A 19,045-nucleotide genomic window follows, 5' to 3' on the forward strand; every position below is an offset into this window, starting at 1 on the left:
GAACGTCAGATGAGTATGCTTGCTTGGACCAATCTCTTTGCATAATGCCAGAAGCTCACAAGAAAATCAGGGAGGCAAAGTATTCACACAAGCCTCCAAAACTTCACATAGACGAACCCGAGACGGAAAGCATATTCATCCGAGAAAATCATCAATTATCGTCAGTCTATATGGTAATTGTGGCGTAAAACAACATGTCGGTCGTAATTTCGGAATAGAATCATCATATCGACAAACCCAAAGTAAACCCAAACCCCTCCCTATCTTTACATATTATAGCAAGCCTTATCGATACACAAACCCAATCAAGGGCAATATGCCGTCTCATTCTTCCCCTCACATTCAAGACTTGCTGAAAAGTTTCTTGAACGCACCCTTGATACCCGAGGGTTTCCTGTCGTCGTCCCTTGTTTGTGCCCTGCGCCGCTCTTCGTGTCGCGCTTTGCGACGGGTGTCTTCTGTGTCCATTCTGACGTGCTTGACAGGCCGAGCTTCTTTCTCTCCGTCTCTCGCTCTCGACTTGTCTCTTGTCCTCTCTCGGTCCCTTTCCTTCTCCCGCGGTGGCTCGGGCACAGTGTCGTCACGTCGTACACGTGACGATCGAGGACGTGGCTCTTCGGCGGTAGGGTGAGTACTTCGTCTGTGTCGTGTCGAGGAGCGTTTGGGCGAATCCTCTGGCGGGGCATCTCTTGTACGTTCTCTGACTGGCTCTGCAACAGGGGCCTCCTCGCGAGGTGGGGGAGTAGCATCCAAGACACGTTCAGAGTTCTTGGCGGTAAATAACTTCTTCTCAGGCGAAGCTGATTCCTCTCGTGCGCGATCCCTATGCTCTTCGTGCCGAGGCCTACCGGAATGGCTTTGTCGACGTGATCGGCGGTGTCGTTCCACCTCGGGCTCTGGCTGTGGCTCTATCTCTGGAAATGGCTCACGCTCGGGTTCTGGTTCACGTGCGGGCTCTTTGCCCTTGCTTCGCCTTTCTCTCTCCCTCTCTTTATCATTTTCTTCTTGCCTTGACTGGTGGTAGCGTGTAGGCTCGCGTCTTCGTTCATTTTCCTCTCGTGTTCGTCGCTCTGACCTTTCTGCTTTGCGTCTATCATGGGTGGCCTGTTCATCTGCCGTGCGACGTTTGCGGCCAGAACTTCCAGAACTGTTATCGGCAGAGAAACCACTGTCTCGTCTGGGTGTTCTAGGAGACGTATCGCGCGCACCTGACTCAGCCGCAGCCGTATCGGCTCGATGGCGACGGTGAGCATGAGAAGATCGCCTTCTACGCTCTCTGCCCTCGTCTTCCTGAGGGAGGCTACGTGAAGCAGGCTCTTCAACCTTGCGGGATTCGCGTGGTCGTAAGTCTTCGTCGCGGCGATAGCCCTTAATTTTCGATTCTTCAGATCCATGAGAGCTTCTGGACTTGGCATCGCCCTCACCACGAGAGTCACGAGGGGGCATTTCTTCTTCGTCACGGTGACGACGATGCCGAGATTCATCGTCGCGATGCGAATATCGGTGACGGCGGCTCTCATCGTCATCTCGAGGTCGATGAGCTCGCCTCTCTTCATCGGTGCGATGTCTTCGCTCTCGGTCTTCTTCACCGCGGCTGCCTTCAGAACGTTGTGACACATGCGAGTGTCGGCGCCTGCGGTGTCTGTCTCTATCGCTGCGCGACGAGTCAGATTCTCTGCTCCTGTCGTCTGCAAACAAGTCAGCATTAGACTTGTGAAACTCATCGAGTTTATCCTCAAAGCTTCCCCGTGGTGTAGAAACGACTGGGAAGTTGTAGTCATTAGGTTCTGCATTCATCTGATGTTCCAGATTAGGTACATCTCTGCCCCTGAAGTGATCAAAAGGCGATGGGCTACCAGGAGGACTCAGCGCCTCAGCGGTGGCATAAATGACTACAGCTGCAGCCAGTGTATCCTCAGCCTGCTGTATCGACTTCTTTCGGGTTCGCCTCAGGGTGCGGGATCGTTGTAGATCAATCATCTCTGCATCAGGAATCACTATGCCGGGACTTGGTGGTCTTTGGACTTCAGACCCTGCAATTGAGTCAACTGAGATGGGTGTCCGAAATGCCGCATCTCGGAGTCCCTCATCAACAGTGACCGTCTGGTGCCTGAGGTCGTGTTTCAAAGGAGCTCTAGACGACTCGCCGTCGGCCTGGAAAGAACGGGGTCTGGCGACGGCATCTGCCTGCACTGCTGTTCTTGAGGATTCGCCCTGTGTCTCCAAAGAAGGGCGGCCGAGCGGAGGACGCACTGGTACTCTGACTGGCTCGCTTTCAGCACGCGGTGGATGAGGTCGCTGTGTGGGTTTGGCATCGGCGGGCCGACTCACAGCAGGAACGAAGATGGGGTCTTTGGTGTAGACTTCTGTCACTGGACGAACTCTCAATGATCTTCGTGGTCGTTGTTGTTGGGTCAAGAACGTCCGAGGAGGCTCATTACGGGACGCTGAACGTGATGAACGCGATTTAGAACCAGATCGCTTTGGTGTCTCTGGCATAACAGCAATTGCTTTGCCTTTGTCACGGGAAGGGATATCGACAACCTTGACGGCATCATGCTCAGACCGGCCAAGCCCCACAGATTTCACCTCAGTCGCTTGGGCAGGTTTTGGTTCTGAGAGCTGAGTGTCATCCGTGTCTGGAGTCTTGACTTCACGGAGCATATTATCGGCCGTTTCCTGCTGAGGCTGCCATTCATCGACGGTATGCACCTCGTTCTCAATTGCTCTGGTTGCCTCAGTGGGCGCGTCGGGAAGTTGAACATCCGACAGCCTTTCGCCCTTTTCTTCATGCACTGCTCGATTTTCCTCAGAGGTGTCCTCAGTCGACCCAGGAACTTGAGTGGTTTGCTCGAGGCTGCGTGGTGCACCTATCCTGTCAATGCCGATAGGAGAGATATCCCTAGAAACATGGGTATCGTCATCGCTATTATCGTTGTCGCTATCGTCATCGCTCGCAGTTTCCTCTGGGTGTTTCTGATCCATATCGTCTTTGGTGATGCTGACGATATGTTCATTGTCTGCATCCACCTCAGAGTCGGACACTTCTGGATCTCGGTCTTCCAAGTCGTCTGGCAAAGGCTCATCGTCATCCACGGCTGCAAGATTTCGAGTGGCAACGGGAGACGATGTCAATATTTCTGATGAAAGTTTGGCCTCAGTTGCCAGAGTTTCCGGCAGCACAGAAGGAGTTGGCTCATCATGTTCAGACTCGTCATCAGCATCAGAATCCGATTCGTTTTCTTCGTTGAGGACAATCGAATGTAAGGAAGGATCTCGCGCTTGGGGTTCGTTCTCTTCATGTTCGGCTTCAGACTCGCTGTCTGCCTCGGAGAGCTCTTCCAATACATCAGGGATCGGGATCTCGTTGGGTTGTTTCTCAACTACTGACTCAGGTGACGAAGATCTTGTTATAACAGCAGACACATCGGGTTCCGAATCGACTTCATTTTGGTTGGGAGCTGAAGGTTCAAGGAGGATAGCCTCAGGTGTAGATTGCAGAAGATCTAGACTCGAGGAATTCGAACGAGACTGGTGATCCGAGGCTTCTTTCCCTACTGTGTCCGGTTCCATAGACACCGATGAAGCAGAGTCAGAAAGGTCTGGTTCCTCAGCTTCGACTGCGATATGATCCAACGATCCTGGTGGCTCTGTTTGATGTGCGGCTGGTAAAACTGAGGAATGATCAAGTGAAGTTTCATTTCCTGATTGAGATTGATGCTCGGCGATAGTTGACTTTGAAATGAGAGTTGGTTCCGGTGCGGGCGAATCGTCTCTGTCAATAATTTGACTTCGTTGGTCCATATCGGACTCATCATCATCGTCATCATCGCCTTCGTCGTCGTCGTCATCATCATCTCCATCAAGATTTACCTCGATTGTTCCAGCTTGTGGGCCATCCAAAGCCACGTCAGTGTCCAGGCGCTCGGGACCGGGAGGAGTATGTTCGGGATCTTCATCGTCATCTTCATCTTCCTCATCATCTGACGAAGAATCATCGTCTTCTTTAGCACCGGCCGATATATTATAGTCAACGACGACAGCAGGTTTGTTCAACTCCAGACTCGAGCCGTGTTCTTCGACAGGATCCCTTGATTGCTCATGTACATGACTAACTTCGGATTTCTCGGCTTCGGAAGCTTCAGAGGCTTCAGAACCGTCATCAGAATCATCATCAGAGTCGGTGTCGTTGTCTTTGAGCGTCATAGTCTCTCCAACAGCTTCATCTTGACCCAAATCTGGCTCATGTGGTTCAAAAGAAACGTCGTTGCCCTGAACTTCGAGGTCTGGTTTAGTAACAGGGTAAGACGGCTGATCAATTGAGGAGCGTCGAGAAGTCGCACTCCGTTGGTCAAAATTGCTGACGTTATCGTCTGGATAGCCATCTGAGTCGACATCTTGGTGAGAATCCTTGTGGTGAACATTGGCGGGACTGGCGGGTACAGGAGAGGATCGTCCATGAATGGACCTGGACGCTTCATGTTCGTCGTCTTCAGACTCATCTAGTGAGCTGGCATTGGAGGCAACGTCACTCTCCTCTTCTTCAACGGCTGTTTCTGTTCTTGAACCAAGGCCCTCATACTTGTGGCCATCTTGTGGGGCTGCATCGTCTTCTTGAGTTTGAGCTGGCTCAGTCACCTGTGGTTGCTCCGGAATTTGGCTATGGATTATGAGTGGCTCCTCTAATTCTGGCTTCTCATCCTCGACGGATTCATCCTCAGATAAATCAGAGTCTGAGTCTTGGTCATCGGGTCCTGCAACGCTCGCCTCAGACTCCTCAGGCAGTTCTCGGGATGTCTGTAGCACATGGCCGAAGTCGGTTTCCAGAATTTTGGATTGGTGAGTAGCATCAGGTGTATTGATAGGCTGTAATAGCCCTGACGGTGAGTTGTTCACGTCTGGTCCAGTATAGCCAATACTGTCTTTGTTGTCGAGAAGTTGTACTTGAGACTTTTCGGCTGCTGTGCGCGAAGACGTGGAAATTTCTGAATCGTCATCAGAAACTACCGAAGCTGATGCTGATGATGCGCTGCGAGCAATTGTGACTGGGAAATATGAATCCATTCTCCCAGACTTCTCATTGCCATCATGAGTATTGTAAGATGGCTCTGAGTCTGGTTCCTCAGTAAGTGTCTCAGTCGTCTCAGGCTGCAGAGGCTGGGGAGTCGCGGTAGCAATTGAATCGACATTTACAGGGTCAATTTCCTTGGCAGCGTCTTCCGATTGGTCTGGAGTACCCTGCTCATGTGGAGTGCCTGGTGTGGGCTCTCTAGTGTTGCTGGTGGCTGGGTGGCTCGTAACCAGATCGCTATCCTGGAGATCAAGATCCAGAGTCTTACTCACAACTCGATCTTGTGGGTCTTCGTCCACCGCTGAAAGAGTTTCTTGTAGTCCTTGCATTGTGATTCCTGTGGCGGTCTGGTTATTCTGGTCGCTCGGCGCTTCAGTCATCAATGACCGGCTCTTGAGTTCTGAGCTCTCCTCATAGTGCTGTCTTTCTGAAAGTTCCTGGGTATCTTCTGAAAGCAGCTCTGAAGCGCCATTGTCCATATTTTTATCCAACTCCGTAGAATTTCCATAATTTTGTGCAAAATCAAAAGGGGTATTTTGTAATGAACCATTTTCCTCACCTTTTTTGACCGGCTTCTTGGTCCTTGGAATTGGTCCGAGAGTATCCTTGCTCTCTTCATCTTCCTTCGCCCTCGTATCTTCCTTGGTGGTGGCTTTGACTGGCTCGTCTTCCTTCTTTTCTGCTTCGGCAGGAGGTGCATCAGCAGAATCATCAATAGGTTTGACGGTGGCGTCCTCGGGCTCCGGGGCTGGTGTTTCGTCTACAGGTTTTGATTCACCTTCTCCTTCTGGTGAACAAGGTTCCTGTACTGCTGGTGTCGCTACGTCCTCGGCGTTCTTGGGATCATCGACTGCTTTGTCGTCAGTAGAGACTGTGTCACCGGCCGGGGGCTCTTCAGAAGCAGACACGGGTTCTGCTACTGGAGTCGCTTCCGTAGTTTCTTCGGCCGTAGTTGTCTCCTTGGATTCTTCTTGTGCAGCGGTGGGCGGTGATTGGTTGAGCTCGTCTTCAGCTATAGGTGCAGATGCAGGTGGTTCTTCTGCTGATTTGACATCTTCTCCTGCCTTATCATCAGAGGTTGTAGGAGCTTCGATGTGCTCGTCTTTGGCAGATTTTTCTTCTTCCTCTGGTGTATTGTCAGCTGGTGCGGAGCCTTGCTGTGGCTCTTCTTGAGCTTGAGCCGTCTGTTCTTCCTCGGCCAGTTTCTCTTCAGACACCGATGCTTCTTTCACAGGTTCAACCTCTGCCTCTGCTTCTGCTTCTGGGGGATTGTCTTGAACGGGAACCTCCACAACTGGCTCGGCCTCAGAAACCTCGGCTTCTTTCGAATCATCACCAACTACAGTGGGCTTCTCAGCTAGCGCAACCTCAGGAGTTTCTGCTTCCTTTGGCTCGTCGCTGGGGGCTACTGGTGGCTCTGGCTCGTCATTAGATGCTTGAGCTGTTTCCTCAGGCTTCTCATCGGTCGCTGGCGGCTCTATAGTTGGTTCCTGCTCAGCAGTCTTGTCCTTCTCCTTGGATTCACCATCTTCAGTTGCAGGAGCGGGAGCAGGAGTATCCGATTCGTTATCAGAAACCTCGGCCACTGTTTGTTCTAGCACGCCATCGGGCGGAGTTGCGCCTCCGTGTTTATCGTCAACTTCAGCCGCGCCATCGGGTTCAGCACTTGGTGCTTCGCTTTCTCCCGGATCAACGTCCGCTACAAGTATTTCCTCTGATTTCTCGCTAGTCGAAGGCGCGGCCTCTGGCGCTGTCTGATCCTCATCAGAAGCTTCAGCTGCATCTTGTATGTCTTTGTCATCTGCAAGTGTTTCAACAACTGGCTTCTCCTCCAAGGTTGTGTCTTCTACTTCTTCTGGCTTGCTGGGTACAGGATCACCCGGTGTCTCCTGCTTCTCGTCGACTGCAGGGGCTTCATCTGCGGAGTCCTCATCACACATTTCGACGTCTTCGGCTGTCTGCTGCGCAGGTCGTGTCGCGCCCAAATCCTTGTCATCCAAGGCAGGCTCATCGTTAGCCGGCTTGTCCAAAGGTGGCGATTCAGTCTCAGGCTTCTCATCATGTCCTGTAGCGTCGTCAATTGGCTGCTTGGCTTCCTCCTCAGCGATAGGTTCGTCTAGCGCTGCTTTTTCTTTCGTAGAAATAAGAGGACTTTCCTCCGGTTCTTTGTCATCTGCGCCAGAGGCTACTGGTTCTTGAGTTTCCTCAGCGTCAGTGTGGGGTGAATTTTTATCGTTGCTTTCAGGCTCCTTTGGCGCTTCATTGTCGGGCATGGGTTTATCTTGTGCACCCCCATCAAGTGGTTCTTGTACAGCATCTTCTGCTTCAATAACCGAACCCTTGCTATCTTCACTGCTGACTTGGGCGTTTGCCTCATCGGTGTCTAAAGTATCAGGAGCATGGGAGGTCTTGCCATCCAACGGTGAATCATCTTCCGGGTTAACAGGCAGTCGCGGTGCTTCTCCATCGATGACTTTGTCTGTCAAAGACGCGATAGTATCGTCATCACTGGCTTCAGAAGCGGAATCTTCAGAAGTATCGTCATCAGCGGGATCAATCTCTGCTGCTGCCCCTTCTTGGGCAGTAGACTCTGGCTTCACCTGAGGTGAATCGGATTTTTCTACTGCGGATTCAGGCTCCTTCTTATCAACAGTATCAGCTAGTTCCACTGTTTCGGTGCTATCTTCTGCTTCCTCATGGGAAGGAGTGGCAGGCGCATTGGCTTTCTCTGCAGGAGTTTCAGGGGGCGAAGGCTTATCCTTCTTCTCATCAGTTGATTCCGTGATTGGAGAGTCCGAATCATCCTCTTTCGCCGAGTCCAATGTATCTTTCTCGGCAAGAGCTGGTTCTTCTTCCGCAATCTTGGCAGGCAGCGCGTCTGTGGCTTTGTCGCTTTCCGCTGGTTGGTGTTCAGAATCGGAATCGTCGTCTTCATCTTCATCTTCATCTTCGCTCTCAGATGTTGCTTCCGACTCACTCATGTTTGCCACAACGGTGTTGTCTTTGCCTTCTGTAGCTGCGGCTTTCGGTTCCGAAACCTCAACATCATTGTTCTCGGGCTCAACGGATGATGCGGGTGCTTCGGTCTCTGCTGAGGCTTCCTGAGAGTCTTCTTTCTTTTTTAATGGTGAAGGTTCTTCCTTAGCTTCGTTTGACATTTCCCTTATAGTCGGTTTAGCAGAATCCACTTCACTGTCAGCGCTTGTAGCACGTTCAGTCGATTTGCCTTCTAAGCTCTCGGTATCCGAATTGTCAATATCTTTGTTGTTGGCAACCTCTTCAGGCGCGCCATTGTCTGGCTCGACACCTGACTCTGACTCAGACTCGGATTCGAACTCGGACTCGTCTTCATCTTCAGAAGAAACATCGTCTTTAGGCACAACCACTTGTTCAGGTTCCACGCCACTTTCTGTCTTGACAACCTCGGGGGTCTCTTTTACTGATTCAACAGTAGGTTCAGACTTTGTAGAAGATTCAGACTCGACTGCCGGTGGCTTGTCAGACACGGACTCAGACTCAGGGGCAGATTTGACGGCAGGCTCAGTGGCTGGCTGGTCAGACGCTGTCTCGGGTGTAGGAGAAGGTTCATCAGAGGCAGCCTTCTCGGCAGTAGTCTCAATAGCAGGCTCATCAACTTCGGGCTCAGCAGCAAGCTTGATCTCCGTAGAAGACTCATCACGGGCTTGTTCAGAAGCTTGTTTATCAGGGTCTGTCTCAGGCTCGACAGCAGTAGGCTTGACAGCAGGCTGGTCAGACGCAGTCTCGGGTGCAGGAGATGGTTCATCAGAGGCAACCTTCTCGGCAGCTTCGGTATCGGCAGCAGGCTTGAGCTCCGCTAAAGGCTCATCAAGGGCTTGTTCAGAAGCTGGCTTATTAAGGTCTACCTCGGGCTCAGTACCAGGTTTAGAATCGTCAGCGGGCTTAAGAACAGGTTCAGCAGTAGGCTCGGCAGAAGGGTCAGTTGCTGGCTGATCAGATGCAGTCTCAAGCGCGGAAGGTAGTTCGTCGGAGGCAGCCTTCTCAACAACTTCGGGCTCATAATCCTGCTCAGCGGCCTTTTCAGCAACCTCAAGCTCGGTAGAAGGCTCGACAGCAGGCTCGACAGCAGGCTCGACAGCAGGCTTAGAATCGACAGAAGCTTTAGCCTCTGCAGCGGTCTCAAGCTCAGGCTCTAGAGCTGGTTCATCTACAGCAACCTTTTCCGCAACTTCAGGCTCAGTAGTGGGCTGAACAACTGAGTCATCAGATTCAGGTCGGGCAGCTTCGTTCTCCACAGCAGCTTCAGACTCAGAAACTGGTTCAATGGCCTTCTCGACTACTTTAGGCTCAGGGGTGGCTTCGGCGGCAGACTCATCAGAGGGAGCTTCAGAATCGATAACAGTCTCGGGCTCAGGCGCAATCTCAGGCTCGGCAGTTGGCTCAACAGCCGTCTCGACTACTTCAGACTCAGTGGGAGCTTCAGAATCGATGACAGTCTCGGGCTTCACAACAGTCTCAGGTTTAGCAGCATCCTCGGGCTCAGCAACTGACTCAATAGCCTTCTCAGTTGCTTCAGGCTCAGTAGCAGGCCCGGTAACAGACTTGGATTCAGAATCGACAGTGGTCTCGGGCTCTTGCTCCGTAGTTGATTCGTTGGGGAGAGCCTTTTCAGCAGCTTCGGGGCCAGTAGCAGATTCAGTAGTCGGGTTATCAGCCTCGGGCTTGGCAGCAGTCTTGGGCTCAGAAGTTGGTTCATTAGAAGCCTTTTCAGAAACCTCAGGCTCAGTGGTAGGCTCGACAGGAACTTCTGGCTCGATCATGGGCTCCATCATGACTTTAACTGCTGCTTCGTCGATAGGGACAACTGCTGGCTCGGCTGTGACTGGTATTTCGATTCCGCTCTTGCTGCCCTTCTTCTTCTTTTTCTTCTTTGTCTTCTTTGATGCCGAAGCGGTTGCATCCTCTGCCTGGGCAGCCTCTGTGGGAGGAGCCTCTTCCTTGGGAGCCTCTGTTATTGGCACCTGTTCCACAGCTGTCTTATCGCTAGCCGCCTTGCCCGCTTTCGAATGCACAGCATCGGGGATTGGTGCCTCCTTCTCGGCCGGTATGTCGTTTGCGTCTTCGGCACTCTCCTTCTCAGGTGGAGCAGCGGTAGCGTCGTCGTTCTTCTCAGCTTCTTCCACGGGAGACGACTCTTCGCTGTCGGTATAGTTCTGTGTCTCTGTAGAAACAGCTGGCTTCTCATCCTCCGCGTCCTTATTATCTTCAGTAGGCATTGTCACTTGAGCGTCCTTGTCGCTAGGTTCTGTCTTCTCGGGCTCGCTGGATTGCTCAGCTTCATCGGATTTCCCAACTGTCTTATCGTTTAAAGGGGCTTCGTCCGGCGTTAATGGCATCTCGTCGTTTGCGACTGGCTTGCTTTCGGGCTCGCCTGCTGTGTCCTTGTCGGGTGGCTCCTCGGTCGCAGCAGGGGCTTCGTCTGCTGGTTCCGGCTTGTTATCTGACTGAGAAGAGTTTTCGTTGCCATGTTCCGACGTTTTTTCTTCCTCTAGAGTCGCCACAGCTTCATTTTCAGGGGCTTTCTCAGGTTCCGAAGGCGCTTCCGAGGTGGCAGCTTCACCGACGTCAGCTGGTTTGTCTTGCTCGGACTTGAGATCGGCTGCTGTTTCAGGCTCTTGCGCAGCTTCGGGTTCCTTAGTTTCATCCTTTGCTCCAAGAGCCTCAGAAGATACCTCTTCCGCAGCAGGCACAGTCGAGGACTCTTCTGTTTGCTTATCTTCAGCCAGGGGTTCGTCTGCAGGATCAGACTCCTTGGTTGGAGCTGGGCCTTCCGGCGCAGGTGATACCTCGTCTGTGGGGTTAGTCTCGGGTTCGTCCTTGCCAGACTTGCCCACTACTGAAGCTTCACTTTCAGTCTTTGGCTCTTCTGCAGCATTTTCGTCCTGTGTCGAGGGTTCCTTCATTTTCGGCTCCTCGTTAGGTGTTAACTCCTCGACAGGTGCTGGATCTCCTGAAGGCTTTGGTTCCTCAGGTGCTGACTCTTCCACTTCTTTTGATTCCTCGACAAGTGTTGGCTGCTCGGTTGGCTCTGGTTCTTCATTGGGCTTTGACTCTCCAGCAGACGCGGTTTCAGCGGCAGGTGCTGGCTCTTCGGTAGACGCTGGCTCTTCCACAGTTTTTGGATCCTCCAGCGGCCCAGATTCCTCAACAGGCGTTGACCCATCTGCGGGTGCTGACTCCTCAGTAGACTTTGACTCTTTTGAAGGCTCTGGTTCCTCGACTAGCTCTGGTTCATCAGCAGGCGCTGGCTCTTCAGCAGGCGCTGGCTCTTCAGCAGGTGCAGGCTCTTCAGTGGGCTTTAGCTCCTCGGTAGACGCCGGCTCTTCAGCAGGCGCTGGCTCTTCAGCAGGCGCTGGCTCTTCAGCAGGTGCAGGCTCTTCAGTGGGCTTTAGCTCCTCGGTAGACGCCGGCTCTTTTGAAGGTTCTGGTTCTTCGGAAGGGCTAGGCTCTTCCACAGGCTTAGGCTCTTCAACGGGTGTTGGCTCTTCAGCAGATGCTTGCTCTTCTGAAGGTTCTGGTTCCTCAACAGTTCTTTGCTCCTCCTTTGGTTCTTCTGTAGGTGCTGGCTCTTCAGCGGGCTTTGACTCCTCAGTGGGAGTCTCTTCCTTCGAAGATGCTGGCTCCTCTGATGGAAGTAATGACTTTTCAACTGGCTGGGATTCCGCTTCCGATTCGGAAGCTTTAGTTTCCTCTACCTTGGGCTCAGCCGGAACAGTCACCGCTTCCTGCTTGTCCTTTGCAACAGGCGGTGGGTCGAGAGCTTTGTCTTTGGAAGAGCCAACCTCCTTTGACGAAGAATGTGAGTATTTCGACTTGTGATGATGGGATTTCTCAGACTTTGAAGCTGCTTTCTTCTTGTCTTTCTCCTCTTTCTCTTTCTTCTCCTTCTTCTCTTTCTCCTTCTTCTCCTTTTCCTTTTTCTTCGTCTTCTGGCTCTTACTTGTAGATTTGGATTCAGCAGCCATCGAAGGTTCATCGTCATCACCGTCGCTGCCCTTTTCTTGAGCATCGACTACCTCAGACTCGGTTGCCTTCTCGTCCTTGGGGAGAGACTCTTCGCCGGTAGGAGCTTCACTTGGCGTGGTTGGTTCCTGTACAGCTGTTGCATCATCGTCTTTGGTGGATGTTTCTTCTGTCGCTGGAGTCTCCGCTGCAGGGGCTTCTTCTGTAGGCTTCTCATCTGGGGCGGCGTCTTGCTCGGTTGAGTCTTCCTGAGCTGGAACTTCCACTAGAGTGACCTCCTCGCCCGCTTCAGAAGTTGGCGTCTCGTCCGGAGGTGCATCTTCCTTCACAGGTGGCTCTTCCTCCTTGTCGGCTTCATCGTCTTTGGTGTCTTTGGTAGATTCGTCCTCCTTGGGCACCGCCTCTGGTGTGGGTGTCTCTTCACCAGCAGCCTTGTCTTCCGTGGCTGATACGTCCTTGGTATCGGCGTTGTCCTGTGTTCCAGCTGTTTCAGGTTCATCAGTCTTTGCCTCTACCTTCTCCGGCTCCTTGCTCGCCTCAGCAGTTGGAGGTGGGGGAATTGGTATAGAAGGAGGTTCTGGTAGCGACTTTGAGTCTTTTCTCTTGCTCTTCTTGCTCTTCTTCTTACTTGATGAGCTTGCTGAAGGCTCATCTTGTGCTGAAGGTTCTTGTGGTGGAGGAGATGACATGAAGGCTGCTTGCTCAGCTGCTGCTGCTGCTGCCGCCTTGTCTTTCTGCTTCTTCAGTTTCTTTTTATCCTTCTTGGATAATGTTGGTGATACGGGTGCCATTGGTGCCCTTGGCAGTCCTGGTGAGTACCCATCCCCGCCTATGTATGTACATATGTCTCAGTACATATATATATATATATAAAATAGACAAAAAATTTCAAAGTATATCAAATTCAACTCACCTTGATATGGGTTCTCGCCATCATCCTCAGCGTCTGAGAGTTCGGGCTGTGAATATTGAACGTTTGAGAAGTTGGAAAACTGTACATTGCCCCAATTAATTTGTGTCCTACCACTGGGGACAGGGTAATTATAGTTGTAGCCGTAGCCGTAACTCATACTTTCTCGTCTTTATCCGCTTCTGACATTATGAAAAAGGGATCTCAGCAGGAAAAGAAAAACCTGGGGAACAAGTCTATTATCTTGCTTCTTCTTGCAGCACGCCAGTCAGGCAATCGGGTAGCTGCAGTAGGGCACCGATTGTTAGATACTCCAGGCCCTGAAGTCGTATGTAGGTATGTCAAGCCTCCTACCTACCTGGGAAGTACCCGTAAAAATTGTAGCGTATACAGATAGTCTGTGTGTGTCGCAATTGGGGGTGTATAATGTTAGATGTTGTTGGGTTGGGGTATCATGCGGCGTACTGCAGAGGACGACAGACAGCACAGCAAATAGAGAGAAGAAGAAAAAGCAATAAAAAAAGTCTATTGGACGTTAAGACAAAAGCAGAATGGTTGTGAGATCAGTAACGTTGATTTGCAAGATGCAAGGCTCGGATCATAACGGGCGAATGGGTGGGAGGTCTAGAGAGGTCATTCACGAGCGGTATTCTTGAGGCGAACCGACGTTGGATGGCAGGTATGGATGGGTCCGTTTCCGATTACTCTTTCCCTCTCTGCAGGCTGGGAGGAGAGAAGAAAAAAAAGCATGCAGGCCTGACAAAGCCCAGTCCCCCTGCTTGCGATGGGCCACAGGCGCCCAAAAAAAAACCATGGATAATAGCGACATGCTGCATCGTGCCTATGCGCAATTGGCCCATGCAGGACCGACGTTGGCTGGCGCCACGTCGCTGGGGCGGTAGAGGTTGGGTTCCATATAGAGTACAGTAAGGCGAGCCTGACCAAGGACCAAGACCGAATGGGGCGGGCGATCAAGAAATCGACGAGGTTGAACAATGATGCATTGAATCATCAGGTCAAGCCAAGTGTCGATGAGGCCTAGTTCTAGCTATCGCGGCCCAATAAAATCTGCCCTTTTTGCAGAGTAACTTGCTTGATACTGTAGAAGATTCAATAATCACTGTTTTTTTTAGGTACTGTACGGACGGACCTGCATGAGACGGCCCGCTGCCAGCATGACAATTAAGCGATTTTGAACCAAGCGCATGTACGTAGTGACGATGATCCATGGGTGTTACGATAATACGGACACAGATAGAGACGGAAGTACTGGAAATAGACATCAAGGTCTTGACCAATAACACCAAATGACTTGTTCAATATGTCGGTGATTGAGCCTCAAGTCATGCTCGACATGCTAACATGGTCATTATACCGCACTTGGTCCACCGCTCTCTGCAGACTTATTCAGCTTGACTTCGATATCGATGGCTGATCAAGTCAACTAGTCCCACCATCCCCACGCCAAACACCGCTCCTTGCAGGCGGATCCCGGTACGGGCCTCGTTAGGGTGTCCCGGGTGGAGGACGAGGACGACATATCTCAAAAAAAAACTTGGACGACTCGGCAGGTCGATTGGTTGTGGATAGCTGCAACTGAGCGGTTTAGTTGCTCCAGATGTGCAACGTGGCTCGCCTCTGAAGCTTCTTCTAGCCGACCCATCATGCATCTCGATATGTACATGTATCTGAATCAAAGCACCCTCGGGCCTCAGATTAGGTAGGCCATTCCATCCATTCCCACCTCGGTGGGGGTAGGGCCATCATTCAATGATGACAATCAATGTCGATATACATGCATAGATAGGTACCTGCCTATGAATGGGAAGTTGTGTAGTATTTGACTCTGCACATCATAGCCAATCGCGCGATCTGGGGGAGGCATGTGAGTTGCATGGCTAGAGGTACAGGTATTTGCTCTGTGCCCGATAACGTCTTGACTAACGGTGCAATGTTCGGGCTGCTGAGCCGACATGTGATCCACAACCAACTCGAGACTTTATTCTGCCCCTGTAAGTCAAAGTCAAATTCTATCTTAAAAAAGACATTGGCATGGAGCGTTAGCGGAGCCAAGTCATCGAACTATATGTGGTACTTTGCTGGTAGAAAAGCTTGAGCTGGTAACAATTACCTACATACTAAAGTAAAAACACAAAAGTGTATTGATAATGTTTTTAGTCTACATGACGAGGGTTCGAACTTGGGCCCTTAGGGGTGGACTTTACGTAGCGGTAAGCTCTAATCTTGATAACGGAGCCGGTGAGTTTACCCTCCACCATCAACGAATCTGCTATAACTCTGTGAACGTATTGCAAATAGTGTACAACTAAGATTTATTCTATATTAATTATATTTGTGTGTTATCATATACTCCTAGATATCCTGATACCTAAGCAGAACTCCGTATGTGTGGTGAGTTATCAGCCTTCCAAATAATGAGTTGCGACCTTGGTGTTGTTTTGCCCAAGTACAACAGCAGGACTCCATGTCTGGTATTGCCAACGTCTCTCGCAATAAACCAACATTTTTTTTATGTTGCAGATCTTGTTCCCAAAAGGACACTACATTCACAAGTTTCCCTTCCCATCTTTGTGCAGCGGTAGCTCGTCTCCTGACCCTCTTTCGCTCATGTTGTAATGGGGAAGACTTCCATGGCCTGTACCAAGCTCAAGTTGGCTTTCGTTGGACGCTCGGTCATCTTCTATGCGATGAAACTGTCTTGTGTCTGTCTTTCCTGTTCCACCGATGGTGACGAGTTCGGTTGGCCTGTTGGAGCGAGTCGCGGCCGTCTTCCTGGAACGTGACGCACTTTCGAATTTTGAAGACACCCTTAGCATGAGTGGTCTCAGGGTCGGGAGACAAAGGGCGATGGTTCCACAGGCTGCTTCGACGACACACCAGGTGCATGCTGTAGCAAGGGTCCCTATTGGGGTCAGTTGAGGTCACTTGTCCGTAGTTCGTGATATCCTACATGTAGTGTCGGCAATTTGGAATTGCATAATGGTTGTGAATCTGTATATACTGGCAAACAAAACACTAAAAGACGAATTGTTAGCTGCTTCTAAAGATGAAACATGGAAAAAGTAAATGAGACTTACAAACCACCGAGCAGGAAGATGACCAATAGGGACAACTTCTGAGCAACGTTGACTTGCAATTTCAAGATCTGCCTCACTGGCAAACACAGAATGGCAATATCAGTCGCAATGTTGGGAATTGCATTGCCGATGAAGGAAGCCTTGAGATCGATGCATGTACCCTCGGTCAACCACGGCATCCAAGCCCTTCTGATTGGACGACACTGGAAGATGCACACAGCGCAGATGGCTATCCACCAAGCAACGACGGTAGCGGCGATGATGGCTGAGACCAATTTGAAGCGACGTGATGGGAAGATGCGTAGATACATCTGCATCAAAGCAAGCTTGACCATCATTACTGCAGTGACGTAGATACATTCGAAGGCGAGGAGGATCTTGAAGAAGATGGCTCGGTCTTCCAATGACACATTTGCGGCGTGTTTACCGAGGCCATGAGCAATCACTATAGTTAGTTGTTAGAGACAAGTGTGAGATGAGAGCACATCTTGCTTACTGCCATAGTTGAGCCCCCCTGTGATAAAGACCAAGACCTTTTAACATATTGTTAGTTGTATGAATCTTGGCATAGGGCGGAATGATAATGCACGAACCAACGCTACCACAGTCAGCCAGTCATCAAGTCCATAGCCAATCCGAACATATCGAGCCCAGAAGCGCAATGCGACAAAGATAGCTGACAGAACTAGCACAATCGTTGTCGTGGTATTAAGCTCGCTGCTGCGGTCGGCCTTTGGGTTGTCACGCGCATAAAGCCCATCCATAGCGACGAGAGATTGGAGAATAAATGAGAATGAAGGCCGAAAGAAGGAGGGACCAGTTTCAAACCCTACGGAGAGAAAGGGCTAAGTTAAAAGTAATTAAGCATTTGGTTACTCGGTAGACTAATGCTAGGCGTAGGGTGACATCCCAATCTACGATACTGATTTTATTATTCCTAAACAGTAAAACTGTTTGCAGCAGGGCCACAGGGACGAGCAGGGCTGGCGGCGACGGAGGCTATATAGGGGATAGATTGTGTAGATCAGGCGTCAAGTTGGCTGGAATCTCGAATTAGTTGAAGACTAGACAAGGTTCTAGGCTCGTTCTCCGTGGCCCGCGACCCTCTGTTTTGGAGACGAGCGTTTCGATTTTTTTCCTACGAACTCGAACAATACTACTATGTACCGAGTCATCAGAGAAGGGGGGCGGGCGTTTTCCCCATTAACCTTATGAACCTATAAGGAGTCGTGTCATTCCACGCAACTGTACGCCTCAATGTCTCGGCCCTGCAGACTGAGTTGAGCTGCCAGCCATGATGAAGTCAAAGCGACACCAAAATCTGACAGGTAATATTTATGGTTGGCTTATTTCCAGGGAACCGAGTCAGTTAAATGTTGTGCGCATGTCGTATGTATAGTTCCAGAGCTTTGGTACGATATCCAGTATATCCTTGAAGTCTTCTCATGTTGAAGCGTTTTATCCCTTGTTGTTACGGCTAAGGCGGAACGATAGAAACGTGCTAAACGTGACAAAAACCGGGGCATCCTCAAGCGATGGAACGAACTCTGAATGATGCGAGAGCCAGATTGCGTACATACAGTGGCATACGCCTCAAACTGGTGGCACCTAAGCCAGGTACACGTAACATTGTTTCTCAGTCGAGTCGCTAATAGTACATACAAGGCTAGTGCCAAGAACCCTACACAGTCTGTCTCCATTGCGGTTCCCATTTGCCATTGCGGCTCCTAAAGGCTGCTAGCGGCATGTATTGCTCAGGAGTTGTGGACTTCGTCTCACAATTGTTGCTTTTGTGATCTCCATTGCATCTTGGTCGACGGACGGCTGAACGTGGATCTTCATAAGTATTCGAGCCCCTATCTCACACATGATGAAACTTGAAGAATATCTTTTGATCATCAAGAACTTGCACTATCTCGATCAATGGGCCCATATTTGACGTGCAGGCCTGGAGAGAAATTTCTTCCACTTGCAAGTTATTTCGTATAATGGTACGGATATTAGATCCTGTCAATCCACTGCTCCATACGGACTAATGTAGTTAAATGTAACATCATACCGTACTCACCCCACAAGGTCAGGCCGTTTCTTGGTCCCTGGGTCCCTTCAGGTTTGACAGGCGTCTTTCGCCTCCCTTAATTTTGCTACAGACCCCCGGAATAAGCTTGCGGCGAACCAAGTAGGCGGGATATTTGTATCGACCTACTCTGTCATAGTACTCTGTATAGACAGCGGAAGAATATTGTCAACAACCCGAAAGGCGATGCAAGCAGATTATTCTCCAGCCGTTAACTACGCATCGTATCCGTCCTCAACTACACCTCACCAAGCACGGGCAATTCGTTAACAAGAACAGCGTTGGTCATGGGGACGGAGCTTTACAAAGGCTTTTCTATTTCTGGGCTGTTAATGCGGATGTCCATGCTTCAAGACAGCCACGAAACATGGCAAAAGACATGAGGTCGGGCCAGTCTCTAGCCTCAGTCGACAAGAAGCGCACTGAGGCGTTAAACGCGCTGTCGCGTCTGAACTAGCCTTCTGAAATAGTCGAGATGCTCAAATCCAAAGCCTCAGGGAGCACTAGTTACCTTTGCCATAACAACCATGAAACGGGCAAAGGCACACTAATCTACCAGTCTACTACCAATACGGTATCCAGTTAACCACCTGTGAGATCCACAAGATCAACAATGAAATCTTCTTCATTAATCTTTAGCGAAGGAACAGCTGTCAGAATCTGGTCAGGGTTGACACCACACTATTAATATGATCGGGCCTTATCTATGTAACGATGCTTGTTGGTCCATGCTAGACTAGTACGACTCCAACGGTCTCATCAGCTCGTGGACCTGATCAACACTCACGAGTCAAGTGCAAACGAAAGCAAGCCATCCCCGGAGTGACATCGTTCCTCTGCAACAGAGTGGGACTAGGGGACCGACAAACCCCTCAAGGGACCAGGCG

At 50.6% G+C, this 19,045-nt stretch overlaps 3 protein-coding genes across 3 annotated transcripts; all 3 read right to left on the bottom strand.

Annotated features, from left to right (window-relative positions):
• Positions 1–908: 908 nt before the first annotated feature.
• FGSG_13699 (uncharacterized protein) lies at positions 909–1,793 on the bottom strand (the record flags this gene model as incomplete). Its single annotated transcript, XM_011320714.1, has 1 exon — positions 909–1,793. The coding sequence occupies one exon, from the start codon at positions 1,791–1,793 to the stop codon at positions 909–911; it is 885 nt and encodes a 294-aa protein (XP_011319016.1).
• Positions 1,794–2,123: 330 nt separating this feature from the next.
• FGSG_13700 (uncharacterized protein) lies at positions 2,124–12,864 on the bottom strand (the record flags this gene model as incomplete). The annotated part of the gene is made up of 2 exons (XM_011320715.1): positions 2,124–2,252; positions 2,332–12,864. The coding sequence occupies 2 exons, from the start codon at positions 12,862–12,864 to the stop codon at positions 2,124–2,126; spliced, it is 10,662 nt and encodes a 3,553-aa protein (XP_011319017.1).
• Positions 12,865–15,550: 2,686 nt separating this feature from the next.
• Positions 15,551–16,845, bottom strand: FGSG_10085 (uncharacterized protein; the record flags this gene model as incomplete). Its single annotated transcript, XM_011320716.1, has 5 exons — positions 15,551–15,906; positions 15,955–16,019; positions 16,082–16,526; positions 16,578–16,614; positions 16,675–16,845. 5 exons carry the CDS (start codon positions 16,843–16,845, stop codon positions 15,551–15,553), a joined length of 1,074 nt encoding a protein of 357 aa, XP_011319018.1.
• Between the last annotated feature and the right edge of the window lie 2,200 nt (positions 16,846–19,045).

Source organism: Fusarium graminearum, chromosome 1 (genome assembly GCF_000240135.3).
Source record: "Fusarium graminearum PH-1 chromosome 1, whole genome shotgun sequence".
Classification (NCBI taxonomy): Eukaryota; Fungi; Ascomycota; class Sordariomycetes; order Hypocreales; family Nectriaceae; genus Fusarium; species Fusarium graminearum.